Source organism: Macaca thibetana, chromosome 14, assembly GCF_024542745.1.
Source record: "Macaca thibetana thibetana isolate TM-01 chromosome 14, ASM2454274v1, whole genome shotgun sequence".
Taxonomy (NCBI): domain Eukaryota; kingdom Metazoa; phylum Chordata; class Mammalia; order Primates; family Cercopithecidae; genus Macaca; species Macaca thibetana.
Genome location: NC_065591.1, coordinates 953,934 through 981,189, shown reverse-complemented (window position 1 = coordinate 981,189; position 27,256 = coordinate 953,934). Strand labels below are relative to the sequence as shown.

The following is a 27,256-nucleotide window of genomic DNA, read 5'->3' as shown; positions in this document are numbered from 1 at the left end:
GAGCCCACACAACCCTCAAAGATCTGTCTGTGTTGTAACTCTAAATCTATGAACGTGACCTGCCTTGGAAAAGGGATCTTTGAAGGTGTCATTAAATGAAACATCCTAAGATGAGATCATCCTGCTGGGGGGGCCCTAAATCCTTACAAGGGAGAGGAGAGACAGACACAGGGAAGGAAACCTCATGGCCACAGCCAAGGGCACCTGGAGGAACCAGAGGCTGGGAAAGGTCCTTGCCTAGAGCCTCTGAGGGAGCACAGCCCTGAGGCCCTTTGCTCTGGGATTTCTGGGCCCCAGAACCAGGAGAATCCCTTTCTGCCCTGAAGACGCCTGCTCATTTGTCATGGCAGCCCTAGGACGCCCATCACAGCTGCGTCCAGGACTGGGAGGACTCAGCTGGAGGATCCTGGGTGGCCTGTGCCTTGCCCTGGGCTCAAGCAACCCCGGCCACGCCAGGGCCAGCAGCACACACCTTCAGGATGACGTGCTGGTTGTCAGGCTGCTTGAGGATACAGTGCGTCTGTTCACACTTCTTGCAGCATTCCCCGGGGGCCTCCACGAGTTCAAAGCCCTGCGCACACAGACACGCCACTGCAGCTGAACTCCCAGGCTGTACCCCACACCACACAAAGCCTGCAGGACTGCCGACAACCCCCACCTGGAGGAGGCCCCAAGCTGGGCAGGTGTCAGGACGGAGAGGTGGGAACAGGGAGAGGTTGGCATTGAAAGGAGGAAAGAAAGTGTCACGACACAGACATGGGCCCGGGTACTTGTCTGGGAGGAGGGAAAAGGGCAGGCTGAGGTGGGGAACCAGGGCTGGGGCGGCCGCTTACTGGGCTGCAGGAGGTGCTGCAGGGCACATGGGTGCAGGTGATGGTGTTGAGCAGGGTGCTGTTGTCCACCTTGTCCGTGCACACGCAGTCCTGGCACTTGGAGGAATAAACTGGAGAACCGGGCTTCGGGCATAGGGAGAGACGTGAGGCAGTGGCTTCTCCAGCACCCCAGCCAGCCCAAGAGCCTGCCAGGACCCCACACTGCAGCCAACCTCCTCCCCTCCTCCCCTCCTCCCCCCTCACCCAGCCCAGGGCTCACCTGGTACTCAGCATTCTCGTGAACGCACACCCCCTTGGACTCTTGGGAGAAAGAACGGAGAACGCCGTTCGTTGGAGACTGCCCCGGGATGGCCACCTGGCCAGACCCCCACTCCCAGTGCACACCCAGTGGGTGCTCAAGGCTGGGGTGGGTGCATCAACCAAGCATGCAGCCATCTGTGTCCCCAGAATCTGAGGCCCCTAGGAGAAAGCCCATCCCCCACAGCCACCCCACCCCGGGCGGCAGCCTCCCCCCTGCCCGCCCACCAGCCCCCCACCCCGGGCGGCAGCCTCCCCCTGCCCCGCCCACCAGCCCTGCTTACCACACCAGTAGAAGGGGCAGCACCTGCCAGGCACCATCTTGCTCTTCGCTTCAAATCCCAGCGGGCACTCGGGGGGCTTCTCTTTGCACAGGCTGGTGTTGCACTCTGAAGACAGGGTGGGCATGCGGCCATGAGGGTGGCTCCTCACAGGCAAAGCCCCCGGAGCCACCGCACAGGGTCAGGCCCCCAGCACCACCAAGGGTCCCCTCCCCACCCAGGTCAGGCCCTGCAGCAGGGATGCCTGGACTGTGCCCAGCGGCCCCCTCCCAAGCCCTCTCAAGGGGCACATCGGAGGCCCCCAAGCCAGCTGTTTCCCCACTTGCCACAGAGGGGACAGCAGGCAGCCCGGCCTACGGGGATGTGTGCACCTCCAAGAGGTGGTGCGGGCCCCAGGGGATGGCCTTACTGCAGACGGTAATGTTGCAGCAGGTGTCGGCAGGGTTGACCTCCGTGGCGAGGTAGGTGCCGTCTTCCACACAGTGGGTAACAGGCTTCTGGCTGCACCTCTTGGTCTGGCAGACGATGCCACTTCCACCCTCCAGGCAGACACAGTTCTTGCAGTCGAACTCAAAGTGCTCCCCAAACTGCAGGGAAAGAGGGGTGAGTAGAAAGGACAGGAGGTGCCAGGCAGGCCCCGCCGCACCACAGCCCTGGAGCTGCAGCTGTGGTCAGTGGGGAGAAACAGCTGCCCTGAACAGAGTGCTGAGGGATCCTGGGGGAAAACCGCGTCCCTCCTCACGTCAACCTGAGCACACCAGGCAGGTTCTGGGATAGGACAGTCACTGCTCATTCACTGATACCACAAGACCATGACCTGCTCACCAGCATCTGCCAGCAGGGGCTTGGCACGTGGTAGATGCTCCACTCAGGCCTCTCAGGTTTGTGCAGAATTTAGCTAAGGAATCAGCCACATGGATGCTACCACAGGTAAGAGGCACAGGCAGCACAGAAGTGGCCAAGATGTCGTGTCAGAGCTTCTAGACAGAGTATCATATGACCAATGGGTGGTAAATGGAGGGAGAGAGAATGGATGGATAAATAGGTGGATGGTGGGTGGATGGATGGATGGATGGTGGATGGGTGGATAGATGGGTGGGCAGATGGTAGATGGATGGATGGATGGATGGATGGATGGATGGATGGATGGATGGATGGTGGATGGTTGGGTGGGTGGTCGGATGGTAGACGGATGGTGGATGGATGGATGGGTGGGTGGATGGGTGGATGGGTGGGTGGATGGATGGATGGATGGATGGGTGGGTGGGTGGGTGGATGGATGGATGGGTGGGTGGGTGGGTGGATGGGTGGGTGGGCAGATGGTAGATGGATGGTGGATGGATGGATGGATGGATGGATGGATGGATGGATGGATGGATGGATGGTGGATGGTTGGGTGGGTGGTTGGATGGTAGACGGATGGTGGATGGATGGGCGGGTGGGTGGATGGGTGGGTGGGTGGGTGGGTGGATGAATGGGTGGGTGGATGGATGGATGGATGGGTGGGTGGGTGGCTGGATGTATGGATGGGTGCATGGTAGATGGATGGTGAATGGATGGGTGGATAGGTGGATGGATGGGTACATGAGTGGGTAGGTGGATGAATGGCTGGGTGGGTGAGTGGATGGATGGGTGGGTGGGTGGGTGGATGGATGGGTGGATGAGTGGGTAGGTGGGTGGGTGGATGGATGGATGCATGGATGGTGGATGGATGGATGGATGGATGGATGGATGGATGGATGGGTGGATGGGTGGGTGGGTGGATGGATGGATGGATGGATGGATGGGTGGATGGGTGGATGGGTGGGTGGATGGATGGATGGGTGAGTGAATGGATAGATGGGTGGGTGGATGGTTGGATGGATGGTTGGATGGATGGATGGTGGATGGTAGATGGATGGTGGATGGTAGATAGATGGTGGGTGGATGGATGGATGGATGGATGGTGGATGGATGGGTGGATGGATGGATGGATGGATGGCCAGGTGGGTGGAAGGATGAAAGGACAGATAGATGAATGGAGGGACAGAAGGATGGTTGGGTGGGTGGCTGACTGGCTGGGTGGGTAGATGGATGGATGGATGGGTGGGTGGATGTGTAGGTAGATGAGTGGGTGGGTGGGTGCACAGATGAGTGGGTGATGACTAGGTAGGTGGAAGGATGGATGGAGGGGTAGGTGAGTGGGTAGATGGGTACATAGGCAGATGAGTGGGTGGTTGGAAGGATGGGTGGGTGAGTGGGTGATGTCCCTGCCAACTCAGCCATCCAGAACTTAGATCACCTCATTCCTCAATCTTTGAGGCTTTACATTTTCATGTCCATCCCTCAATCCCCAGAATTTAGAATTTGTGGGAGAATCCCCCAGCACCAAGGTGGGGCCTACCTCTCTGGGCACATTGTCAGGTCCCACGCAGCCTAGGAAGAGGGAAGAAACAAGTTGTGTTAGCAGAGTCCTTGTGCAGCAGGGAGCAGGGGTGGGGGGTGGTCAGCCTCCTGGTCCCAGCCTCTGTGGACACCCAGGAGGCGGCGGGAGGGAGGCAGCAGGGGACAGTTTGAGTGGGTGGCCTACCGCAGGTCTTCACGCAGACATCAAAGCCAGGGGCGTAGTTCATGGTGCCCTCAGGACAGAAGCAACCTTCCACCAGGACTGTGTTGTTCTGCTGGGAGGAGCTGGGGGCGGGAGGGCATCGTCAGACAGCTGGGGTGGGGCTGGGGAGCTGGCAGGCGGGACTGCTATGCCCAGATGATGCCACCCTCTGCACTGCAGAGGGCAAGCCCACGGTCCTGGTGGACCCTCAAGCAACATACCTGGATTTGCACGTGGGCTCTTCTGCAGGGCCACAGGCCTGGTACTCCCTGTGAGACGGGCACTCCACCACTGCAGGACAGGGGCAGGGGTCAGAGGGCTGCCTCATGTCAGGCGGAGGAGCCTGGACCCCCTTGAGTGACAGCTGCCTAGTGCCCCACACACAGAGGAGGGTGGCCAGCTGTCTGGGGCATCAGCCTCTGCCCTCACGGTTGTCCCGAGCCAGGTGGTGGGCACCCAGTTGCGTTTAGTGACACTGGCAGATCCCCCAGCACCTCAGTTCCTCCAGCTCAGCCTTTCCCCACCCCATGGCCCTAGCCCTGGTCTCACACCCACCATCTCTGCATCCCTGGCCACAGCCCACCTTGGTCTAGCTTCAGGCTGGGCACAGCACCCGGCAGAGCCTAGAGACCACATCTGGCCTGCAGGTCCCCAGCTCCAGGGCAGGGGCAGATGGACACTTACAGCAGGCCCCATGCGTGTGGTTCCGCCAGTCGAGGCAGACGCCCTGCTGGGCGCAGAGGGCTGCGTAGGCCTGCAGACTGGCACACTCCAGGCTTGAGCCCGGCACAAAGCAGCTGTCGAATACGCAGGCGTCGTAGTAGTGCTGTGGGGGCACCAGCGCATGGCACTGGGCAAACAGGCTGCGCAGGGAGAGGCACAGGTCACACTCAGGTGGCAGCTGCCTCTCCCCCACTCCCTACCCCAGCATCTCTGCCCGGACTGTCCTCCTGGAGTCCGGCACCCACCAGAGAGGCGTCTGTGGCCGACAGAGGGTCAAGGGACAGGCCAGCCGGGGGACGGGTCAGGGACAGACCAAGGGATGGGCGAGCAAGGTGGCTCTGCAGCCCAGCTCCCAGACAGAAGCCACGTCTACGTGGTCATCAGCTTCAGGACCCCCTCCAACAACCCTGACAGACGGACACCCCAGCCTGTACTTGGCCCCTATACTTCCAGGGACGGGGTGCTGAACCCCATGGCTGCCAGCATTAGAAGCACCCCCCTCTGTCCAAGCCCAAATCTGCCTCCCAATATCAGCCTTGAGCTCTGTCCTGGGTTGACTGGTCTACTCTGAGTCTCACACTCGGCCAGCCCTGCACCTTCCCAGGAGCCGGGAGAGATTATGGAGTTCAATAAAGGCACAGGCATGCCAGACATGGCAGCTTAGCCCTGTGGAACCCAACGACCCGGGTCCTGGACACCACGGCGACCTAGCTCCTGGCCCTGGTTCCGTGGCCTCCTGCCTTCCCAGCCCCAGTGCCAGGCCCCATGCACTGCTTCCTTCCTCTTTGCAAGAGCTGGGGGCTGGGGCACAGAGGCCCTCAGCTTGTTGGTGTCACGGCCGCAGGCAGGCCCAGGCAGGGTCACCTGTCCTTGATGAGCTGGCAGAGGGGAGATGGGGTGCAGCCCTTGTGTGGGGTCGTTTTGTTGCCCCCGGGCACAGTGACGGGCGGGCGCTTGGTCGTGGAGCTGCTGTGGGGGCAGTGTGGCTTGGAGGGGTCGTTCACTATCCACTGGTCGGCCGCAGCCTCACAGTTGGAGACGATCTCCCCAGTGGGCAGAATGCAGTCGTCAGAGGTGGTGTTGGTGCAGGTGCCTGTATCAGTGAGAGAGGCCATGTTGCAGACAGGGCAAGCCCTGCCCTTCTCCAGCCCAGATGCCCAGGACCGGCCAGCCAGGGTCAAGGGCAGAGACCAGGCCCCTTCCTGTTGGCTCCTCACAGGGACTGAACCCGGGTGATGGTCACAGCACCCCCAAGCAGAGAGGCAAGAGGCCCACAGCAGGCCCGTGGGTGTTTACACACAGCCTCAGCCTCAGCCTGGTCCAGCCGCCCGTCCTGGGGCAGGACAGGGGGGTAATGGGAGCCGTGGGGGCCTTGGGGGGCCTCGGGAGCCATGGGGGCCACGGAACTCACCGCACTGGCCCTTGGTGTTGTTGCCGAACCGGTGGTAGGGTAGCCTGACGGAGAAGGACAGGCCATTGTAGGAGACGAGGACGCCCAGCTCAGGGATGTCCACCACGTAGTTGATGCCAGACTTGGACACCTCCAGCCCGTACTTCTTGTAGGGCACTGCCACCACCTGCCTGTTCACCTGCACCTGCGGCCGACACACCGCGGAGCTGCCTCAGTCCTCTCCTTGGGAGAGCTCTAGGGCTGCCCCACCCCGCCTGTTCTCCGACCTACACATGCAGGGAGAGGGCCCTGCCTACCCGCCTTTTCTGTCCCCTTTCTTGCTCCTACTCTGCTGCTCCTAACCAGACCCCGGTCCCATGGGTGAGCCAGTGAAGGAGCTCTCCTGGGAGCACCTGGGGACTGTGGAATCCCGCACAGGCTCCCAGGGCCTCCTGAGCCTCAGAACCAATAATTCCTTTGCAACTAGGGGCGTCTCAGTCAAGGGTGTGCAGAGCCCTGTCCCTGACTCTGTCCTCAGGAGGCAGCTTCTGCTGTAGAGACTGTGCCCAGTGTGGCATGCCTGCCAGGGCTTGAGGGGCCCAGGATGCACCTGGAGGGCAGAGCTGATGGGTCCTGGAGCCGGGCGCCCACCCCATCCCACCTTCCAGCCTGGCTCTGGGAGAGGCTGTGCCTGGGCACCCCCGCAGCCCAGTCCTCTGGTCCCTGGGGAACCGGGCTGCATTGGGGCCCATGTCAGCGCCCACCTCCGTGCCAGCCTCCCGCAGCCACGCTGTGCCTACCTGAACCTCCATGGGCATCATGTGCACGGTCTTGATCAGCACCTCCTGGGTCTCATGGCGCACGATGAGGGTGCGGGGGCAGGACACCTTGTCGTTGGGGTCACAGTGGTAGTTATCGATGTAAACTCCGAAGTTGTCCACGGACGGGCTGATCTCCTCCACCAGCACGTAGGTGCAGTTGCCCTGGTAGCTGTAGTACAGTCCGTCGAAGGTGACATAGTGCGGGTCCCCCCAGCCCGTGCAGTAGCCTGCGAGGGAGCCAGAGTGAGTCGTGCCGCCTGTGCCCCTCAGCCGGGGTCGGGTGCAAGAGCTGGGCCGGGGCGCAGTCAGGAAGAGCCAGCAGGAAGCTGGGGCCTGAAAACCCTGCTCCTGTGCGTGGGCTCGGGGACATCTGAGCTGCACTGGCCCTGGCGCACCCACAGCAGCCCATTCTGCAGGACGGACCAGGGTTCAAACCTCAACTCAGCCCCCTCTCGCCTCAGAAGCACCCTTGTCCCAGGGAGGAGCCCTAACTCCACCAGGCAAGCCCTCCACCTGCCCAGACCCTCCCCGCCAATGAGGCAAAAGCAGAGACCCTCAGAAGTCACCCAGCCTCAGTGAACACCGCAGTGGGGTCTGTGCCCAAGGAGCCTCAACCCTTCTGCCCCTGGGAGATGGGCCCTGCAGCCCCCACCCATGGAGAGGGCAGGAGATGCGGGGAGGGCCTGGGGGCCCCGGACTCACAGTCGCACTCCCAATGCCAGCAGCAGCCGTCAGGGTCACTGACGCGCACGGGGGTGAGGCCGTTGGAGCAGGTGGGCATGGGCGGCGGCTTACACTCCACCCTCACGATCTCCACCGTGTTGTTGTACTTGCACGTGGCCATGAAGCAGTCACACAGCCACCAAGTCTCGTTCTCCTGGGGACAAGAGGCAAGGGGCAGTCAGTGGGACCGGCACAGGACGGGGTGGTCTGCGCTCGGGAGGGGCGGGTGCCGAGCCAGGAGGCTGGAGGCCGAGGTGGCTTCCAAGGACCTCACTGCAGCCAGCCACCTTGCCAGGCACGGCGGGGCACGGCAGGGCACGGTGAAAAGGTGGAGGGCTTGGCAGACCCCGCACCCAAGGGGCTGCAGGAGGCCCTGGCCCTCAGACGACCAGCAGGAAGTGGTGCCTGGGGCCTTGGGTGCCCGGACATGCCGCGCTCAGTGCCATGGGGACAAAGCCACCTGCAGCCCACTGACCTGTCTGGGAGGATCAAAGTCTGGGCACGCGGGGGGCTTGGTGGTGCTGGGCGTTGGCTTGGAGGGCGTGGGCGATGGCTTGGAAGACGTGGGCGTCGACTTGGAGGGCGTGGGCGTTGGGGAGGGCGTGGATGGGCAGGACCAGTTATAGAACTCCAAGGTACAGCTCAGTGAGCAGTTCACGAAATAGCAGGTGTCTCCGTGTGTGCCGTTGTACACCACCTCACCTGAGAAGGGAGACAGACCCATGACCACACCGCCCAGAGGCAGGGCTAGCCGCTGGACCGCACAGAGGTACCCCCAGAGGCCACCCGAGGGAAGCTATGCCCTGGACACAGCCACCCTCGACAGCTGCCGCCTCCTGAGACGCTCCCACAGTGATCTCAGCCCTGGCGCCTGAGCACCGGTACATGCCGGGACCAAAACCAGCCTCGGCCGCCCGAGCCCAGGATGTGAACAGCCTGAGTACCTGATGCGTAGAAGGTGTCGTTCAGTTCACAGCATTTAATGATGGGCGAGACTGTGATCGTGATGATGCTGAGTGTGGAGACTGGGGTTGGCGTGGGGGTCCAGGCGCTGGTGGTGGTCGTCTGCACAGTGCTGGGGGTGGTGGGTGCAGATGACCCGGTCGTGGTACTGTGAGTGGGGGTGCCTGTGAGAGCAGGAGACACCAGTGAGGGCTGAGACATTGCACATCTCAGACACCGCAGGGTCCCAACTGCCACTCCCCAGCTGCGAGGGAGCCAGACAGTCGACCGGGTCACAGAACTGGAGGACCAGGGCCTCGCGCCCACCTCCCAGGTTCTGAGTCACCAGGCAGGGTGGAGCAACAGGGCCAGCATCACCACAGCCGAGTGTCACGAGAGCCCGTAGATGACCTGGTGCTCCTGCAGCAACACAGCTTGCTGGCCAAGCTGACTGACAGCAAGAGTTGTCCAGAAGGCACTGGCTGTGGCACACCGTCTGCCGGAAAGAGGCCCCGAGGAGGGGGTACAGCCAGAAGCAGGAGGACCTGCAGGCACCTCACTGGCAGCCTCTCTCTGCCCCCCAGCCTTGGTGGGCTCCCACAGCACCACATCACACAGCAGTGGGCCCCTGAAGAAGGCTGTCCTATGGGCGAGCGGGGTGGCCTTTGACTCCACTGCCCAGCACTGGCTGGTGTCAGTGACTCCTAAGAAGGCCGTCATATGGGCAAGCAGCGGGGTGGCCTTTGGCTTCACTGCCCATCACTGGACAGTGTCAGCAGCTCCTGCCCACACAGTAACCATGCTTGGTGGGCAGAGAGGTGCCCAGAACCTGCCTTGAGCCTTCCTGGGACAGTCCTGCCTGGCCGAAGGGGAGGAGGAAGCATCCCAGGCTGGAGGAACTGAGCGGCTCTGCTTACCTGGAGGGGCCGTGGTGGTGCTGGGCGGTGGAGACGGCGTGTGGCCTCCCGTCGTGGTGGCTGTAGGTGACGTGGGTGTGGAGGGTGGGGCCGTACTGGTTGTCTCAATGGTAGGTGGTGCAGTACTCAAAAGGGTGGTTGACTCCGTGGGAGGGGAAGAGGTGGACCGAGATATCTGAGGGGTTGAGGACTCAGGTGGGAGTTTGGATGTGGTTGACTCAGAAATGGGTGCTGTGCTTGTGGGGCTGGGGATCTCCGTGCTTGTAGTCGTAGGTGTTGGGGTTGACGTCATCGTAGTGGTGGTGGTGATGGGTGTCGGGGTTGGGGTCTGTGTGCTGGTGGATGTTGGGGTTGGGGTCACCGTAGTGGTGGTGGTGATGGGTGTCAGGGTTGGGGTCTGTGTGCTGGTGGATGTTGGGGTTGGGGTCACCGTAGTGGTGGTGGTGATGGGTATCGGGGTTGGGGTCTGAGTGCTGGTAGATGTTGGGGTTGGGGTCACTGTAGTGGTGGTGGCGATGGGTGACGGGGTTGGGGTCTGTGTGCCAGTGGGTGTTGGGGTTGATGGCACCGAAGTGGTAATGGTGATGGGTGTCGGGGTGGGGGTCTGTGTGCTCGTGGGTGTTGTGGTTGGAGTCACTGTCCTGGTGGTGGTGGTGATGGGTGTCGGGGTTGGGGTCTGTGTGCTGGTGGGTGTTGGTGTTGGGGTCACCGTGGTAGTGGTGGTGATGGATGTTGGGGTTGGGGTCTGTGTGCTGGTGGGTGTTGGGGTTGGTGTTGCTGTCGTGGTGGTGGTGGTGATGGGTGTCGGGGTTGGGGTCTGTGTGCTGGTGGGTGTTGGGGTTGGTGTCATTGCTGTGGTGTTGCTGGTGATGGGTGTAGGGGTTGGGGTCTGTGTGCTGGTGGGTGTTGGGGTTGGTGTCACTGTGTTGGTAGGTGTTGGGGTTGGGGTCTCTGTGGTTGTAGGTGTCGGGGTTGGTGTCACTGTAGTGGTGGTGGTGGGTGTTGGGGTCTCTGTGGCGGTGGTGGTGGCTGTTGTGGTGGGGGTCACTGTAGTGGTGGTGGTGATAGGTGTTGGTGGAGTGGTTGGGGTCTGTGTGCTGGTGGGTGTTGGGGTTGGGGTCACCGTGGTAGTGGTGGTGATGGATGTCGGGGTTGGGGTCTGTGTGCTGGTAGGTGTTGGGGTTGGTGTCGCTGTCGTGGTGGTGGTGGTGATGGGTGTCGGGGTTGGGGTCTGTGTGCTGGTGGGTGTTGGGGTTGGTGTCGCTGTCGTGGTGGTGGTGGTGATGGGTGTCGGGGTTGGGGTCTGTGTGCTGGTGGGTGTTGGGGTTGGTGTCGCTGTCGTGGTGGTGGTGGTGATGGGTGTCGGGGTTGGGGTCTGTGTGCTGGTGGGTGTTGGGGTTGGTGTCGCTGTGTGGTGGTGGTGGTGGTGATGGGTGTCGCGGTTGGGGTCTGGGTGCTGGTGGGTGTTGGGGTTGGTGTCGCTATCGTGGTGGTGGTTGTGATGGGTGTTGGGGTTGGGGTCTGTGGGCTGGTGGGTGTTGGGGTTGGTGTCATTGTGTTGATAGGTGTTGGGGTTGGGGTCTCTGTGGTTGTAGGTGTCGGGGTGGGTGTCACTGTAGTGGTGGTGGTGGGTGTTGGGGTTGGGGTCTCTGTGGTGGTGGTGGTGGGTGTTGTGCTTGGGGTCACTATAGTGGTGGTCGTGATAGGTGTTGGTGGAGTGGTTGGGGTTTGTGTGCTGGTGGGTGTCGGGGTTGGGGTCTGTGTGCTGGTGGGTGTTGGGGTTGATGTCACCGAAGTGGTGGTGGTGATGCTTGTCGGGGTTGGGGTCACTGTCGTGGTGGTGGTGATGAGTGTCGGGGTTGGAGTCTGTGTGCTGGTGGATGTTGGGGTTGGGGTCACCTTAGTGGTGGTGGTGATGGATATCGGGGTTGGGGTCTGTGTGCCAGTGGGTGTTGGGGTTGATGGCACCAAAGTGGTAGTGGTGATGGGTGTCGAGGTGGGGGTCTGTGTGCTCGTGGATGTTGTGGTTGGAGGCACTGTCGTGGTGGTGGTGGTGATGGGTGTCGGGGTTGGGGTCTGTGTGCTGGTGGGTGTTGGTGTTGGGGTCACCGTGGTAGTGGTGGTGACGGATGTTGGGGTTGGGGTCTGTGTGCTGGTGGGTGTTGGGGTTGGTGTCACTGTCGTGGTGGTGGTGGTGATGGGTGTCAGGGTTGGGGTCTGTGTGCTGGTGGGTGTTGGGGTTGGTGTCGCTGTCGTGGTGGTGGTGGTGATGGGTGTAGGGGTTGGGGTCTGTGTGTGCTGGTGGGTGTTGGGGTTGGTGTTGCTGTCGTGGTGGTGGTGGTGATGGGTGTCGGGGTTGGGGTCTGTGTGCTGGTGGGTGTTGGGGTTGGTGTCGCTGTCGTGGTGGTGGTGGTGATGGGTGTTGAAGTTGGGGTCTGGGTGCTGGTGGGTGTTGGGGTTGGTGTCACTGTGTTGGTAGGTGTTGGGGTTGGGGTCTCTGTGGTTGTAGGTGTTGGGGTTGGTGTCACTGTAGTGGTAGTGGTGGGTGTTGGGGTTGGGGTCTCTGTGGTGGTGGTGGTGGGTGTTGTGGTTGGGGTCACTGTAGTGGTGGTGGTGATAGGTGTTGGTGGAGTGGTTGGGGTCTGTGTGCTGGTGGGTGTCGGGGTTGGGGTCTGTGTGCTGGTGGGTGTTGGGGTTGGTGTCGCTGTCGTGGTGGTGGTGGTGATGGGTGTCGAGGTTGGGGTCTGTGTGCTGGTGGGTGTTGGGGTTGGTGTCGCTGTCGTGGTGGTGGTGGTGATGGGTGTCGGGGTTGGGGTCTGTGTGCTGGTGGGGTTGGGGTTGGTGTTGCTGTCGTGGTGGTGGTGGTGATGGGTGTCGGGGTTGGGGTGTGTGTGTGCTGGTGGGTGTCAGGGTTGGGGTCTGTGTGCTGGTGGGTGTTGGGGTTGGTGTCGCTGTTGTGGTGGTGGTGGTGATGGGTGTCGAGGTTGGGGTCTGTGTGCTGGTGGGTGTTGGGGTTGGTGTCACTGTGTTGGTAGGTGTTGGGGTTGGGGTCTCTGTGGTTGTAGGTGTTGGGGTTGGTGTCACTGTAGTGGTAGTGCTGGGTGTTGGGGTTGGGGTCTCTGTGGTGGTGGTGGTGGGTGTTGTGGTTGGGGTCACTGTAGTGGTGGTGGTGATAGGTGTTGGTGGAGTGGTTGGGGTCTGTGTGCTGGTGGGTGTCGGGGTTGGGGTCTGTGTGCTGGTGGGTGTTGGGGTTGGTGTCGCTGTCGTGCTGGTGGTGGTGATGGGTGTCGAGGTTGGGGTTTGTGTGCTGGTGGGTGTTGGGGTTGGTGTTGCTGTCGTGGTGGTGGTGGTGATGGGTGTCGAAGTTGGGGTCTGGGTGCTGGTGGTTGTTGGGGTTGGTGTCACTGTGTTGGTAGGTGTTGGGGTTGGGGTCTCTGTGGTTGTAGGTGTTGGGGTTGGTGTCACTGTGTTTTGGTGGTAGTGGTGGGTGTTGGGGTTGGGGTCTCTGTGGTGGTGGTGGTGGTGGTGGGTGTTGTGGTTGGGGTCACTGTAGTGGTGGTGGTGATAGGTGTTGGTGGAGTGGTTGGGGTCTGTGTGCTGGTGGGTGTTGGGGTTGGGGTCTGTGTGCTGGTGGGTGTTGGGGTTGGTGTCGCTGTCGTGGTGGTGGTGGTGATGGGTGTCGAAGTTGGGGTCTGGGTGCTGGTGGGTGTTGGGGTTGGTGTCACTGTGTTGGTAGGTGTTGGGGTTGGGGTCTCTGTGGTTGTAGGTGTTGGGGTTGGTGTCACTGTAGTGGTAGTGGTGGGTGTTGGGGTTGGGGTCTCTGTGGTGGTGGTGGTGGTGGTGGGTGTTGTAGTTGGGGTCACTGTAGTGGTGGTGGTGATAGGTGTTGGTGGAGTGGTTGGGGTCTGTGTGCTGGTGGGTGTCGGGGTTGGGGTCTGTGTGCTGGTGGGTGTTGGGGTTGGTGTCGCTGTCGTGCTGGTGGTGGTGATGATGGGTGTTGAGGTTGGGGTTTGTGTGCTGGTGGGTGTTGGGGTTGGTGTTGCTGTCGTGGTGGTGGTGGTGATGGGTGTCGAAGTTGGGGTCTGGGTGCTGGTGGTTGTTGGGGTTGGTGTCACTGTGTTGGTAGGTGTTGGGGTTGGGGTCTCTGTGGTTGTAGGTGTTGGGGTTGGTGTCACTGTAGTGGTAGTGGTGGGTGTTGGGGTTGGGGTCTCTGTGGTGGTGGTGGTGGTGGGTGTTGTGGTTGGGGTCACTGTAGTGGTGGTGGTGATAGGTGTTGGTGGAGTGGTTGGGGTCTGTGTGCTGGTGGGTGTCGGGGGTTGGGGTCTGTGTGCTGGTGGGTGTTGGGGTTGGTGTCGCTGTCGTGGTGGTGGTGGTGATGGGTGTCGAAGTTGGGGTCTGGGTGCTGGTGGTTGTTGGGGTTGGTGTCACTGTGTTGGTAGGTGTTGGGGTTGGGGTCTCTGTGGTTGTAGGTGTTGGGGTTGGTGCACTGTAGTGGTAGTGGTGGGTGTTGGGGTTGGGGTCTCTGTGGTGGTGGTGGTGGTGGGTGTTGTGGTTGGGGTCACTGTAGTGGTGGTGGTGATAGGTGTTGGTGGAGTGGTTGGGGTCTGTGTGCTGGTGGGTGTCGGGGTTGGGGTCTGTGTGCTGGTGGGTGTTGGGGTTGGTGTCGCTGTCGTGCTGGTGGTGGTGATGGGTGTCGAAGTTGGGGTCTGGGTGCTGGTGGGTGTTGGGGTTGGTGTCACTGTGTTGGTAGGTGTTGGGGTTGGGGTCTCTGTGGTTGTAGGTGTTGGGGTTGGTGTCACTGTAGTGGTAGTGGTGGGTGTTGGGGTTGGGGTCTCTGTGGTGGTGGTGGTGGGTGTTGTAGTTGGGGTCACTGTAGTGGTGGTGGTGATAGGTGTTGGTGGAGTGGTTGGGGTCCCTGTGCTGGTGGGTGTCGGGGTTGGGGTCTGTGTGCTGGTGGGTGTTGGGGTTGGTGTCGCTGTCGTGCTGCTGGTGGTGGTGATGGGTGTCGAGGTTGGGGGGTTTGTGTGCTGGTGGGTGTTGGGTTTGGTGTTGCTGTCGTGGTGGTGGTGGTGATGGGTGTCGAAGTTGGGGTCTCGGTGCTGGTGGTTGTTGGGGATGGTGTCACTGTGTTGGTAGGTGTTGGGGTTGGGGTCTCTGTGGTTGTAGGTGTTGGGGTTGGTGTCACTGTAGTGGTAGTGGTGGGTGTTGGGGTTGGGATCTCTGTGGTGGTGGTGGTGGTGGGTGTTGTGGTTGGGGTCACTGTAGTGGTGGTGGTGATAGGTGTTGGTGGAGTGGTTGGGGTCTGTGTGCTGGTGGGTGTCGGGGTTGGGGTCTGTGTGCTGGTGGGTGTTGGGGTTGGTGTCGCTGTTTGGTGGTGGTGGTGGTGATGGGTGTCGAAGTTGGGGTCTGGGTGCTGGTGGGTGTTGGGGTTGGTGTCACTGTGTTGGTAGGTGTTGGGGTTGGGGTCTCTGTGGTTGTAGGTGTTGGGGTTGGTGTCACTGTAGTGGTAGTGGTGGGTGTTGGGGTTGGGGTCTCTGTGGTGGTGGTGGTGGTGGGTGTTGTGGTTGGGGTCACTGTAGTGGTGGTGGTGATAGGTGTTGGTGGAGTGGTTGGGGTCTGTGTGCTGGTGGGTGTCGGGGTTGGGGTCTGTGTGCTGGTGGGTGTTGGGGTTGGTGTCGCTGTCGTGGTGGTGGTGGTGATGGGTGTCGAAGTTGGGGTCTGGGGTGCTGGTGGGTGTTGGGGTTGGTGTCACTGTGTTGGTAGGTGTTGGGGTTGGGGTCTCTGTGGTTGTAGGTGTTGGGGTTGGTGTCACTGTAGTGGTAGTGGTGGGTGTTGGGGTTGGGGTCTCTGTGTGGTGGTGGTGGTGGGTGTTGTGGTTGGGGTCACTGTAGTGGTGGTGGTGATAGGTGTTGGTGGAGTGGTTGGGGTCTGTGTGCTGGTGGGTGTCGGGGTTGGGGTCTGTATGCTGGTGGGTGTTGGGGTTGGGTGTCACTGTCGTGCTGGTGGTGGTGATGGGTGTCGAGGTTGGGGTTTGTGTGCTGGTGGGTGTTGGGGTTGGTGTTGCTGTCGTGGTGGTGGTGGTGATGGGTGTCGAAGTTGGGGTCTGGTGTGCTGGTGGTTGTTGGGGTTGGTGTCACTGTGTTGGTAGGTGTTGGGGTTGGGGTCTCTGTGGTTGTAGGTGTTGGGGTTGGTGTCACTGTAGTGGTAGTGGTGGGTGTTGGGGTTGGGGTCTCTGTGGTGGTGGTGGTGGTGGGTGTTGTGGTTGGGGTCACTGTAGTGGTGGTGGTGATAGGTGTTGGTGGAGTAGTTGGGGTCTGTGTGCTGGTGGGTGTCGGGGTTGGGGTCTGTGTGCTGGTGGGTGTTGGGGTTGGTGTCGCTGTCGTGCTGGTGGTGGTGATGGGTGTCGAAGTTGGGGTCTGGGTGCTGGTGGGTGTTGGGGTTGGTGTCACTGTGTTGGTAGGTGTTGGGGTTGGGGTCTCTGTGGTTGTAGGTGTTGGGGTTGGTGTCACTGTAGTGGTAGTGGTGGTGTTGGGGTTGGGGTCTCTGTGGTGGTGGTGGTGGTGGGTGTTGTGGTTGGGGTCACTGTAGTGGTGGTGATAGGTGTTGGTGGAGTGGTTGGGGGTCTGTGTGCTGGTGGGTGTCGGGGTTGGGGTCTGTGTGCTGGTGGGTGTTGGGGTTGGTGTCGCTGTCGTGCTGGTAGTGGTGATGGGTGTCGAGGTTGGGGTTTTTGTGTGTGCTGGTGGGTGTTGGGGTTGGTGTTGCTGTCGTGGTGGTGGTGGTGATGGGTGTCGAAGTTGGGGTCTGGGTGCTGGTGGGTGTTGGGGTTGGTGTCACTGTGTTGGTAGGTGTTGGGGTTGGGGTCTCTGTGGTTGTAGGTGTTGGGGTTGGTGTCACTGTAGTGGTAGTGGTGGGTGTTGGGGTTGGGGTCTCTGTGGTGGTGGTGGTGGGTGTTGTAGTTGGGGTCACTGTAGTGGTGGTGGTGATAGGTGTTGGTGGAGTGGTTGGGGTCCGTGTGCTGGTGGGTGTCGGGGTTGGGGTCTGTATGCTGGTGGGTGTTGGGGTTGGTGTCACTGTCGTGCTGGTGGTGGTGATGGGTGTCGAGGTTGGGGTGTGTGTGTGGTGGGTGTTGGGGTTGGTTGTTGCTGTCGTGGTGGTGGTGGTGATGGGTGTCGAAGTTGGGGTCTGGGTGCTGGTGGGTTGTTGGGGTTGGTGTCACTGTGTTGGTAGGTGTTGGGGTTGGGGTCTCTGTGGTTGTAGGTGTTGGGGTTGGTGTCACTGTAGTGGTAGTGGTGGGTGTTGGGGTTGGGGTCTCTGTGGTGGTGGTGGTGGTGGGTGTTGTGGTTGGGGTCACTGTAGTGGTGGTGGTGGTGATAGGTGTTGGTGGAGTGGTTGGGGTCTGTGTGCTGGTGGGTGTCGGGGTTGGGGTCTGTGTGCTGGTGGGTGGGGGGTTGGTGTCGCTGTGTCGTGTCGTGGTGGTGGTGATGGGTGTCGAAGTTGGGGTCTGGGTGCTGGTGGGTGTTGGGGTTGGTGTCACTGTGTTGGTAGGTGTTGGGGTTGGGGTCTCTGTGGTTGTAGGTGTTGGGGTTGGTGTCACTGTAGTGGTAGTGGTGGGTGTTGGGGTTGGGGTCTCTGTGGTGGTGGTGGTGGTGGTGGGTGTTGTGGTTGGGGTCACTGTAGTGGTGGTGATAGGTGTTGGTGGAGTGGTTGGGGTCTGTGTGCTGGTGGGTGTCGGGGTTGGGGTCTGTGTGCTGGTGGGTGTTGGGGTTGGTGTCGCTGTCGTGCTGGTGGTGGTGATGGGTGTCGAGGTTGGGGTTTGTGTGCTGGTGGGTGTTGGGGTTGGTGTAGCTGTCGTGGTGGTGGTGGTGATGGGTGTCGAAGTTGGGGTCTGGGTGCTGGTGGTTGTTGGGGTTGGTGTCACTGTGTTGGTAGGTGTTGGGGTTGGGGTCTCTGTGGTTGTAGGTGTTGGGGTTGGTGTCACTGTAGTGGTGGTGGTGGTGGGTGTTGGGGTTGGGGTCTCTGTGGTGGTGGTGGTGGTGGGTGTTGTGGTTGGGGTCACTGTAGTGGTGGTGGTGGTGATAGGTGTTGGTGGAGTGGTTGGGGTCTGTGTGCTGGTGAGTGTCGGGGTTGGGGTCTGTGTGCTGGTGGGTGTTGGGGTTGGTGTCGCTGTCGTGCTGGTGGTGGTGATGGGTGTCGAGGTTGGGGTTTGTGTGCTGGTGGGTGTTGGGGTTGGTGTTGCTGTCGTGGTGGTGGTGGTGATGGGTGTCGAAGTTGGGGTCTGGGTGCTGGTGGTTGTTGGGGTTGGTGTCACTGTGTTGGTAGGTGTTGGGGTTGGGGTCTCTGTGGTTGTAGGTGTCGGGGTTGGTGTCACTGTAGTGGTGGTGGTGGGTGTTGGGGTTGGGGTCTCTGTGGTGGTGGTGGTGGTGGGTGTTGTGGTTGGGGTCACTGTAGTGGTGGTGGTGATAGGTGTTGGTGGAGTGGTTGGGGTCTGTGTGTGCTGGTGGGTGTCGGGGTTGGGGTCTGTGTGCTGGTGGGTGTTGGGGTTGGTGTCGCTGTCGTGCTGGTGGTGGTGATGGGTGTCGAAGTTGGGGTCTGGGTGTGTGGTGGGTGTTGGGGTTGGTGTCACTGTGTTGGTAGGTGTTGGGGTTGGGGTCTCTGTGGTTGTAGGTGTTGGGGTTGGTGTCACTGTAGTGGTAGTGGTGGGTGTTGGGGTTGGGGTCTCTGTGGTGGTGGTGGTGGTGGGTGTTGTGGTTGGGGTCACTGTAGTGGTGGTGGTGATAGGTGTTGGTGGAGTGGTTGGGGTCTGTGTGCTGGTGGGTGTCGGGGTTGGGGTCTGTGTGCTGGTGGGTGTTGGGGTTGGTGTCGCTGTCGTGCTGGTGGTGGTGATGGGTGTCGAGGTTGGGGTTTGTGTGCTGGTGGGTGTTGGGGTTGGTGTTGCTGTCGTGGTGGTGGTGGTGATGGGTGTCGAAGTTGGGGTCTGGGTGCTGGTGGTTGTTGGGGTTGGTGTCACTGTGTTGGTAGGTGTTGGGGTTGGGGTCTCTGTGGTTGTAGGTGTTGGGGTTGGTGTCACTGTAGTGGTAGTGGTGGGTGTTGGGGTTGGGGTCTCTGTGGTGGTGGTGGTGGTGGGTGTTGTGGTTGGGGTCACTGTAGTGGTGGTGGTGATAGGTGTTGGTGGAGTGGTTGGGGTCTGTGTGCTGGTGGGTGTCGGGGTTGGGGTCTGTGTGCTGGTGGGTGTTGGGGTTGGTGTCGCTGTCGTGCTGGTGGTGGTGATGGGTGTCGAGGTTGGGGTTTGTGTGCTGGTGGGTGTTGGGGTTGGTGTTGCTGTCGTGGTGGTGGTGGTGATGGGTGTCGAAGTTGGGGTCTGGGTGCTGGTGGTTGTTGGGGTTGGTGTCACTGTGTTGGTAGGTGTTGGGGTTGGGGTCTCTGTGGTTGTAGGTGTTGGGGTTGGTGTCACTGTAGTGGTAGTGGTGGGTGTTGGGGTTGGGGTCTCTGTGGTGGTGGTGGTGGTGGTGGGTGTTGTGGTTGGGGTCACTGTAGTGGTGGTGGTGATAGGTGTTGGTGGAGTGGTTGGGGTCTGTGTGCTGGTGGGTGTCGGGGTTGGGGTCTGTGTGCTGGTGGGTGTTGGGGTTGGTGTCGCTGTCGTGGTGGTGGTGGTCATGGGTGTCGAGGTTGGGGTTTGTGTGCTGGTGGGTGTTGGGGTTGGTGTTGCTGTCGTGGTGGTGGTGGTGATGGGTGTCGAAGTTGGGGTCTGGGTGCTGGTGGGTGTTGGGGTTGGTGTCGCTGTCGTGGTGGTGGTGGTGATGGATGTCGGTGTTGGGGTCTGTGTGCTGGTGGGTGTTGTGGTTGGGGTCACCGTGGTGGTGGTGGTGATCGGTGTCGGGGTTGGCGTCTCTGTGCTAGTGGGCGTTGGGGTTGATGTCACTGAAGTGGTGGTGGGGATGATTGTCGGGGTTGGGGTCACTGTAGTGGTGGTGGTGATGGGTGTTGGGGTCAGAGTCTCTGTGGTGGTGGGTGTCAGAGTTGGAGTCTCTGTGGTGGTTATTGTCATGGTCGTGGGTTGGGTGACACACTTACAGCACTGAACGTTGATCTCATAGTTGAGGCAGAAGGCCATAGGAATGACCCCACCTGGCTTTTGGTCTTCATTTTTGCATACTAGCCCCTCATGGACGTCACACACCACTGTTTGTCCAAGCTGTCCAATGGGAACATCAGGATGCATGGTGGCTCTGCAAGAGATGTTAGCTGCCCATCCTGATTCGCAGATGCCTTCAATCAATTCTGTATCTCCACCTGGTTTGTTAAAGTCAGGTTTTCCAGAATCCAGCCAGCCAGTCCAAATGCAGACAGGCACGCATGGGGTAGTAGGGGTTGTCGTTGAGAATGTTGAAAATGTAGAAGGAGTTATTGATGGAGAGAGAGGAGTAGTTGTTGGAGGGCTGGGAGTGGTGGTTGTGGTGGTTGTTGGAGGGCTGGGAGTGGTGGTTGGGGTGGTTGTTGGGGGGCTGGGAGTGGTGGTTGGTGGAGGGGTGGTTGTGGTGGTTGTTGGGGGGCTGGGAGTGGTGGTTGGGGTGGTTGTTGGGGGGCTGGGAGTGGTGGTTGGTGGAGGGGTGGTTGTGGTGGTTGTTGGGGGGCTGGGAGTGGTGGTTGGTGGAGGGGTGGTTGTGGTGGTTGTTGGGGGGCTGGGAGTGGTGGTTGGGGTGGTTGTTGGGGGGCTGGGAGTGGTGGTTGGTGGAGGGGTGGTTGTGGTGGTTGTTGGAGAGCTGGGAGTGGTGGTTGTGGTGGTTGTTGGGGGGCTGGGAGTGGTGGTTGGGGTGGTTGTTGGGGGGCTGGGAGTGGTGGTTGGTGGAGGGGTGGTTGTGGTGGTTGTTGGGGGGCTGGGAGTGGTGGTTGGTGGAGGGGTGGTTGTGGTGGTTGTTGGGGGGCTGGGGAGTGGTGGTTGGAGTGGTTGTTGGGGGGCTGGGAGTGGTGGTTGGTGGAGGGGTGGTTGTGGTGGTGGTTGGAGAGCTGGGAGTGGTGGTTGTGGTGGTTGTTGGGGGGCTGGGAGTGGTGGTTGGGGTGGTTGTTGGGGGGCTGGGAGTGGTGGTTGGTGGAGGGGTGGTTGTGGTGGTTGTTGGGGGGCTGGGAGTGGTGGTTGGTGGAGCGGTGGTGGTACAAGCCGTGGGCAGGCAACAATTGACACGTATCATGTAGTCGTAACACAGTCCAAACGGTCCATTTCCAAACTGGTCTTCATTCTTGCAAATGAACCCAACAGAGACATCGCACTGCACCTTCTGGCCTAGCTCCTGCAAGCTGAGGTGAGGATCCTTGACCGACCTGCACTCGATGTCCTCAGGGGCCCTGCAGACCCCATCAAATGTCTCTCGGTCGCCGCCGTCGCTGCCACTGCTGGGGTGGTCCTCGTTGATCCAGTCAGACCAGAAGCAGCACACCTCTAGGAAAGCAAAACCCAGCTCTTGTCACTCGCACCTGGGGAGAGGCACCTCCAGGAGGCCACAGGATTCAGAGAACCCTGGGGCCTCCCTGACCGTGCCCCAGATGCAATCTCTTTTTTCCCCGTCATTGCCAGAAAACCAGAGTGCAGGGTCAGAGAGCTCAGGGCTGGACACCACTTCCATCCTCATTTTGCAAGTGAAAACCTAAGCCCAAAGAGACAGGGCCACCCAGCGTATGAAGGACCCTTTCCTCAGCTATTTTCAATACTTTTTTCAAAGAATCAATAATAAGAGAGCTGCCTATTCCAATAAAGAAGTGTGCCAGAAGGGGCTTTGTCTCCACTCTTAACCGCAATATTGTCACCAACAGTCAATCAAGTCTCACTTTAGGCCCTGGCCTCAGCAAACCATGAATGAAGTCACCAAAATACACCTATCTTTGGTCCATAAGCAGAGGAGTCTTGCCCTGCCAGCCTCACATCTGGGCCCTGAAGGAAGCATCCTGCAGGTGATGTTATGAGACTTCACTCCTCCCACCCTCCTTGTCATCATGAATATCATCACCGTCACTTACCCGGAGTTGTTGATAAAACTGCAATAAAGCAGGAAGAAAAGAGGATATCATTATATAGTTCAATATCCTTTAAAATCTTGTCTTACTTTTTTAAAGTTTCTTTTTTCTGTGGCTATCATACCCCTGGTGGCTTGTTCGGTGGTAGCTAGGATTTCAACTAGAACAAACGCAGGCGAACGTAAGAAAATTTCTCTAACCCTTAGGGATAGTTTCCTGCTGGTTTTCAGAAATCTCCCCAGATGATCCTCCACTCTGGTCTGGGCTTGGGCATGTGGTCAGTATGCTACCATCTGAATGCACCAGGGCAGGGGAGCCAGGCACGCCCCCTCACACCTCAGTGCAGAGGAATGTCACCGTCACCTCACTCTGCAGCTGGTGTGCAGAGGTCAGAGCCTGGCTGCACCGGGCCAGGGCCTGCCCCTGAAAGAGCCCCGTGTGCTGGATGCTGGATGCAGGGGAAGGTGAGAGCCTGAGGAAGCACGGGGGGAACCGGGGGCCTTACCTGTGCTGGGGGTCGGGGTGGTGGTGGTGGTGGTGGTGGTGGTGGTGAAGGTGGTGGGGCTGGTGGGGAGGGTGACGGTGGTGAAGGTGGTCAGAGTGGACGGGAGTGGTGTAGTGGAACAGATGTTGAAGTGCTTTTCCACCGTCCCATTGGGGCCACAGAACACCCAGTAGCAGAAGGCGCCATCCTGGGTCCGGTTGATGATTCCTGGGGGTGAGGGTGAGGCCAAGAATCACCTCATTGGGAGCAAGGTAGGGGGAAGGCCAGGTGTGCCTGAGCCCCCACAAGCAGCCAACAAATGCTCCAGTGAGACTGCACCTGTCCCGGAGCCCCTCTCTTTGAATAAAGGGAATCTCGCCAGAACGCAGAAGCTGGATCGGGGGAGAGGGTGATGGAAATTCCCCACAGGAGACCGGCACCCCAGAAGAAGAAACAAGATGTGTCACGGCAGCCCCCCAGGGCTGATACACATCGGAGGTGGGTCTGAGCTCCGGGGGACCAAAGGGTAGAGCCCAGGAGGGGAGCAGCACCCCCCACCCACCCATCCAAGGCCCCACAGGCTTCCCCAAGATGGGCCCGGCCACCACAGGGCTGGCAGCAGAGGGCAACTCACCTTCCTCTGGCCTGCAGATGACTTGGGAGGAGTTGGTGCACATGCTGCAAAGCAAGCACATGGCTACAAGTCCCACTCCACTGATGCTGCGCCCACCCTGCTCAGACCCCCAGCTTCCCATGTGGCTAGTACCGAGCCCAAAGCCCCAAGGCACTGCCCCAAAGCCAGCTCTGGAAGAGCCCCCCATTGTGTTCTAACTGTGGGAACAGAGCAGGGATGAGGAGAGGAAGGAAAAAGCCAGACCCAGAGGATGGTATGAGAACAGAAGACCCCCCACCCCAGTGAGGGACTGGTGCCTCTGTGACCTGGCTCCTGTGTGCATGCATGACTGTGTGACTGTGTGTGCCTGTGTGTCTGTGTCCATGCATGTGTGCGTGTGTGACTATGTAACTGAGTGTGTGCCTGGGTGTCTGTATCTTTGCATGTGTGCATGTGTAACTGTGTGCATGTGGTGCTTTGTATGACCGTGTGACCATGTGTGCCTGCGTGTCTGCGTCCATGCATGCGTGCATGTGTGACTGTGTAACCGTGAGTGTCTGCCTGGGTATCTGTGTCTAGGCATGTGTGCATGTGTGACTGTGTGTGCCTGTGTGTCACTGTCCATGCATGTGAGCATGTGTGCATGTGTGACTATGAGTGCATGTGTGTACTGTGTGCAAGTGTGACTGTGTGTGCCTGCGTGTGTCTGTGCATGTGTGCATGTGTGACTGTGTGACTGTGTGCCTGCAAGTCTGTGTCCATGCATGTGTGCATCTGTGACTGTGTGTACATGTGTGCATGGTGTGACTGAGTGTATGTATGTGTGCATGTGTTCATGTATGACTGCGTGCTCATGTGTGACTGTGTACCTGGGTATCTTTCCAGGCATGTGTACATGTGTGTACTGTGTGCAAGTGTGACTGTGTGTGCCTGCGTGTGTCTGTGCATGTGTGCATGTGTGACTGTGTGACTGTGTGCCTGCAAGTCTGTGTCCATGCATGTGTGCATGTGTGACTGTGTGTGTGCCTGGGTATCTGTAGACATGTATACATGTGTGCACTGTGTACATGTGTGACTGTGTGTGCCTGTGTCAGTGTCCATTCACGTGTGCATGTGTGCATTGTGCATGCGACTGTGTGTGCATGTGGTATGCTATGTGCATTTGTGTGCATGTGCACCCATGTGGAATGGCTGTGTGTCCATGTATTGTGTTCACTGTGTGCTCACACCTGTGTGTGTACTCATGTGCCCATATGTGCAGCTCCTCCAGGTCCCCTGCCACGTGGGCTTAGATACCAAGACTTGCAGATCTCCTCGGTGGGAACCGACACTCCAGGTGGGTAGTGGGTGTCCTCGATGTAGCAGCCACACTTGTCTGCGGTGACACACTTCTTCCCGTCCTCATCATAGATGGGTCTGTCCTTGGGGCACCGGGGATAGCAGCCTGGTGGACACAGGGCATGGGGTTGGGACCACCGCAATCCACCACACCCCACCCACCATCCCTACCCCAGCAGGCCCTTCTCCAGAGGATGCCCCTCTGGGAACGCCAGGGATTGGAAAGGCAGGGCCTGGATCTCCCTACCCCACTGGGCTCTGAATGATGCCCGCTGAGGAGCCCTGCCCAGTCTCATCGGGCCCCTGAGCAGCCCTGAGTCCCAAGACCCACGTTCCTCTCCCATGGCGGGATACTCCCTCCCAAACTTCCTACCAGTCCCTCCTTCACGCCACTGGTTCTCAGTTCAGATGCCAGCACCCAGCAGGGGCCTCCCCTGACCTGTGCCTGAAATGCTCCCCAACTCGCCCTGCTCTGTACAAACCTCAGCACCTCCCACCCCTGCCACTCCCAGTTTCCATGCTGGCCTGCTTCCCTCCTGACCCTGCAGCAAGGGGAGCCTGGCCACCCTGGGGTGTGGGTGCCCTGAGGGTCAGGCCTCCCTCCGGGTGTCCCCATGAGTCTCCAGACAACATCAGCCTTCAGCCCCACACAGCCAGGCCCATCGGCTGTCGCCTCCCCTGAGGGCCACCTGGCTCACCCTCCAGGCCAGTGGGCTGTTGCCTCTCCCGAGGGCCGCCCGGTTCACCCTCCAGGCCCCTCAGCCGTCACCCCTGCTGAGGCCTGCCCCACCCTGCTCACCCTCCAGGTAGGACACGGAGATGTTGGAGTGGATGCCGTTGATGGTCCTGCAAGTCTCGAAGCTCCGGTTCCCACACGGCTCATAGTGCCACTCACACTCATGTGGAGGGTTGTAGTAGTCACAGAATACAGCTTGGGGGAGACAGGGCCAGGGTCAGATGCAGGAGGGCTTGCTCAGGCGTGGGCCGGGGTGAGGGTGAATCTGGGGTGGGGGGCTGGGGCGCAGACGTATCAAGCTTGCTCTGCCAACCCAGGTCCCATAGGGCCCCAAAGAAGGACACTGGAGAAGTCGGGGAAAGGGTGGGTGATGCACGCCCGTCACCTGGATGGGCAAGGAGTGCTGCCCCGGCCCGCAATACAGCACCTCCAATCCCCCTCCTGGCCCTGGGTCCAGTTCGGGCGGGCTCTTACGGCACAGGTCTGGCGTCCTCCAGAACACGCAGGCCCCCTCTTTGGTACACTCCTGGGCATAGGAGGCCACGGCAGAGCAGAAGCACTCGCAGTCCCCACCCGTGTCACAGGAGCACGAGTCGTGCACGCAGGCCTCGTAGAAGGGCTTGGGGTCCACCTGGGGAGAACACCCTGGTCTGTCCTGGGCCCGTGCTGCCTTCATGGGGCCAGGACTTCCCCAGTGCCCTGGACTCAGGACCCAGAGGCCAGCCCTGCTCCTGGGACAGGGCACGTCCCCCAGCACCAGCCAGCCAGGGCCCCAGCAGGGCCAACCTTGGGGAGAGGGTCCAGAGACGCCTGTCCCGCCGTGGCTGTGCGGACCCATCACCCAGCCCCTCTGCATCCTCAGCTGTAACATGGCCATCCTAGAACCCGTCCTCCCCAGCTGCCTGTAGCTGGGGATGTGCGGGCATGGGGGGCACATGTCCTTTCTCCCTCCAGGTGAATATCTGAGCCTGGGGAGGCAGAGGGAGGCTGGGGGTCCAGCCCAGGGTCTCAGAGGGGAGGCTGATTATATGGTCAGGTGGCCAAAGGATGCACCGGCCAGAGCCAAAGCTGGAGGACAAGTGCTGTGTGGTGACGCAGCAGGGCGACTCCTGAAGGTGTAGAGGAGTGTGTGGAGAAGCCCCCAGCCCCAAGAGCACCCAAGACCTCACCCTGCTGTGGCCACGCCCTGATCATTAGCATGCTCTACGGCACCCTAACCACGTCCACAGTCAGCCCATAGCCCCGCAATGCCTAGTCGGCCCCACCCACAGCTGCAACCCACCTACAGCCCTGCTCTGTCTAGTTAGCCCCGCCCAAGGCCCCGCCCATAGTCACCGCCCACCTACAGCCCTGCTCTGCCTAGTTGCCCCGCCCATGGCCCCGCCCATAGTCACCGCCCACCTACAGCCCTGCTCTGCCTAGTTGCCCCGCCCATGGCCCCGCCCATAGTCACCGCCCACCTACAGCCCTGCTCTGCCTAGTTGCCCCGCCGTGGCCTGGCCAGCCCACCTTGCCATGGCAGATGCTGAACACATCGCTTTTGAGGATGCTGCACTGCTTCTCGGCCCAGGAGCGGCGGTGCGGGTTCAGGCTGCAGGGCTCGGGGTTGGTGCTCACGTCCGGGCAGGTGGGGGCCTCCTTCCAGCTGTTCCCGAAGTCCAGCCCGCTGCTCACCACCATGTGGTCCCGTCTGGTGAAGTCGTTGTTGGAGTGGTCATCAAAGTTCCCGCACAGGCCACACACGGTGCCCTGCAAGAGACAAGCACCCCGGGGCTCCGAAAAGGGGCTGGAGGGAGGGCAGGGGCTTGTCCCGCAAACACCAGGGCAGGGGGTGGGGGGCTGGCCAGGAGAGGACAGGATAGGGCAGGGCAGGCAGGGAGGTAGCCCACCTTGTAGGAGGGAGCCAGCTTGATGAACACGGTGGTCCTCTTGTCCCAGATGACGATGATGCCCGTGCTGGACTCCACCACCAGGTACTGGCCCACCTCCCGCGTGGTGTAGGTCACATGGTGACCCTCGTCGCGCTGAATCACCACACGGTGCTTGTCTTCCAACTTCAGCTCCGTGCTCTGCCCGGAGGAGAGGCCCAGTCACCGGCTGGTCTGAGGGTCCCGCAGGGCTCACACATTCCCGGGGCCAGCAGCACTCACCCCAATGAAGATCTTGATGGCCTTGGAGCAGGTGACGCCCGTCGTGCCACAGGGGACGTTCTCGGTGATGATGCTGAATGAGCCCAGTGAGGAGTTCTGACCGCAGTAGTCCTGGGGGCCAGGAGGGCAAGGTCAGCCAGGACAGCTGGGCCCCAGGTGTCCCAGGGCACACCCGCCCCAGTTGGCGGGGCCACAGCCACTGAGCAGACAAACCAGGCCCTGGCCCTGCCCATCCGAGGACCTGACCCAACTGCAGGCCCGTATCCTGTCCCTGGGGATCACAGTGCCTCAAAGGGCTGTGGGATTTGGATCTGGAGAGCCTCGTGGGCAGCGGCCTAGCCCTGGCCCTTACTCAGCTCCCCATACAGGTGCCCTCAGTCCCCATGGCTGGGTGGTCAACCCCACCCACCCTGTG

At 60.5% G+C, this 27,256-nt stretch overlaps 2 protein-coding genes across 7 annotated transcripts in view; one reads left to right on the top strand and one right to left on the bottom strand.

Moving 5' to 3' along the window:
- Nucleotides 1–27,256, top strand: part of POLR2L (RNA polymerase II, I and III subunit L) — a 627,758-nt gene that overhangs the window by 338,734 nt on the left and 261,768 nt on the right. The window lies entirely within an intron of this gene.
- The window catches only part of MUC2 (mucin 2, oligomeric mucus/gel-forming), a 37,728-nt gene that overhangs the window by 1,403 nt on the left and 9,069 nt on the right, over nt 1–27,256 (bottom strand). The window contains 42 exon segments of the mRNA XM_050758015.1: nt 473–571; nt 834–956; nt 1,093–1,133; nt 1,415–1,519; nt 1,821–1,998; nt 3,795–3,826; nt 3,981–4,081; nt 4,220–4,289; nt 4,683–4,861; nt 5,586–5,814; nt 6,133–6,316; nt 6,912–7,159; nt 7,635–7,809; nt 8,131–8,357; nt 8,600–8,782; nt 9,515–10,928; nt 10,931–11,809; nt 11,812–12,346; nt 12,450–12,923; nt 13,175–13,724; nt 13,846–13,969; nt 14,002–14,457; nt 14,568–14,853; nt 14,889–15,160; nt 15,194–15,237; nt 15,373–15,472; nt 15,507–15,620; nt 15,622–15,967; nt 16,284–16,552; nt 16,866–17,999; nt 18,351–19,115; nt 19,149–20,442; nt 20,444–20,948; nt 21,524–21,541; nt 22,026–22,232; nt 22,639–22,682; nt 23,914–24,061; nt 24,755–24,886; nt 25,166–25,322; nt 26,201–26,440; nt 26,581–26,760; nt 26,842–26,952. Coding sequence (XP_050613972.1) covers nt 473–571; nt 834–956; nt 1,093–1,133; nt 1,415–1,519; nt 1,821–1,998; nt 3,795–3,826; nt 3,981–4,081; nt 4,220–4,289; nt 4,683–4,861; nt 5,586–5,814; nt 6,133–6,316; nt 6,912–7,159; nt 7,635–7,809; nt 8,131–8,357; nt 8,600–8,782; nt 9,515–10,928; nt 10,931–11,809; nt 11,812–12,346; nt 12,450–12,923; nt 13,175–13,724; nt 13,846–13,969; nt 14,002–14,457; nt 14,568–14,853; nt 14,889–15,160; nt 15,194–15,237; nt 15,373–15,472; nt 15,507–15,620; nt 15,622–15,967; nt 16,284–16,552; nt 16,866–17,999; nt 18,351–19,115; nt 19,149–20,442; nt 20,444–20,948; nt 21,524–21,541; nt 22,026–22,232; nt 22,639–22,682; nt 23,914–24,061; nt 24,755–24,886; nt 25,166–25,322; nt 26,201–26,440; nt 26,581–26,760; nt 26,842–26,952 — 12,972 coding nt within the window.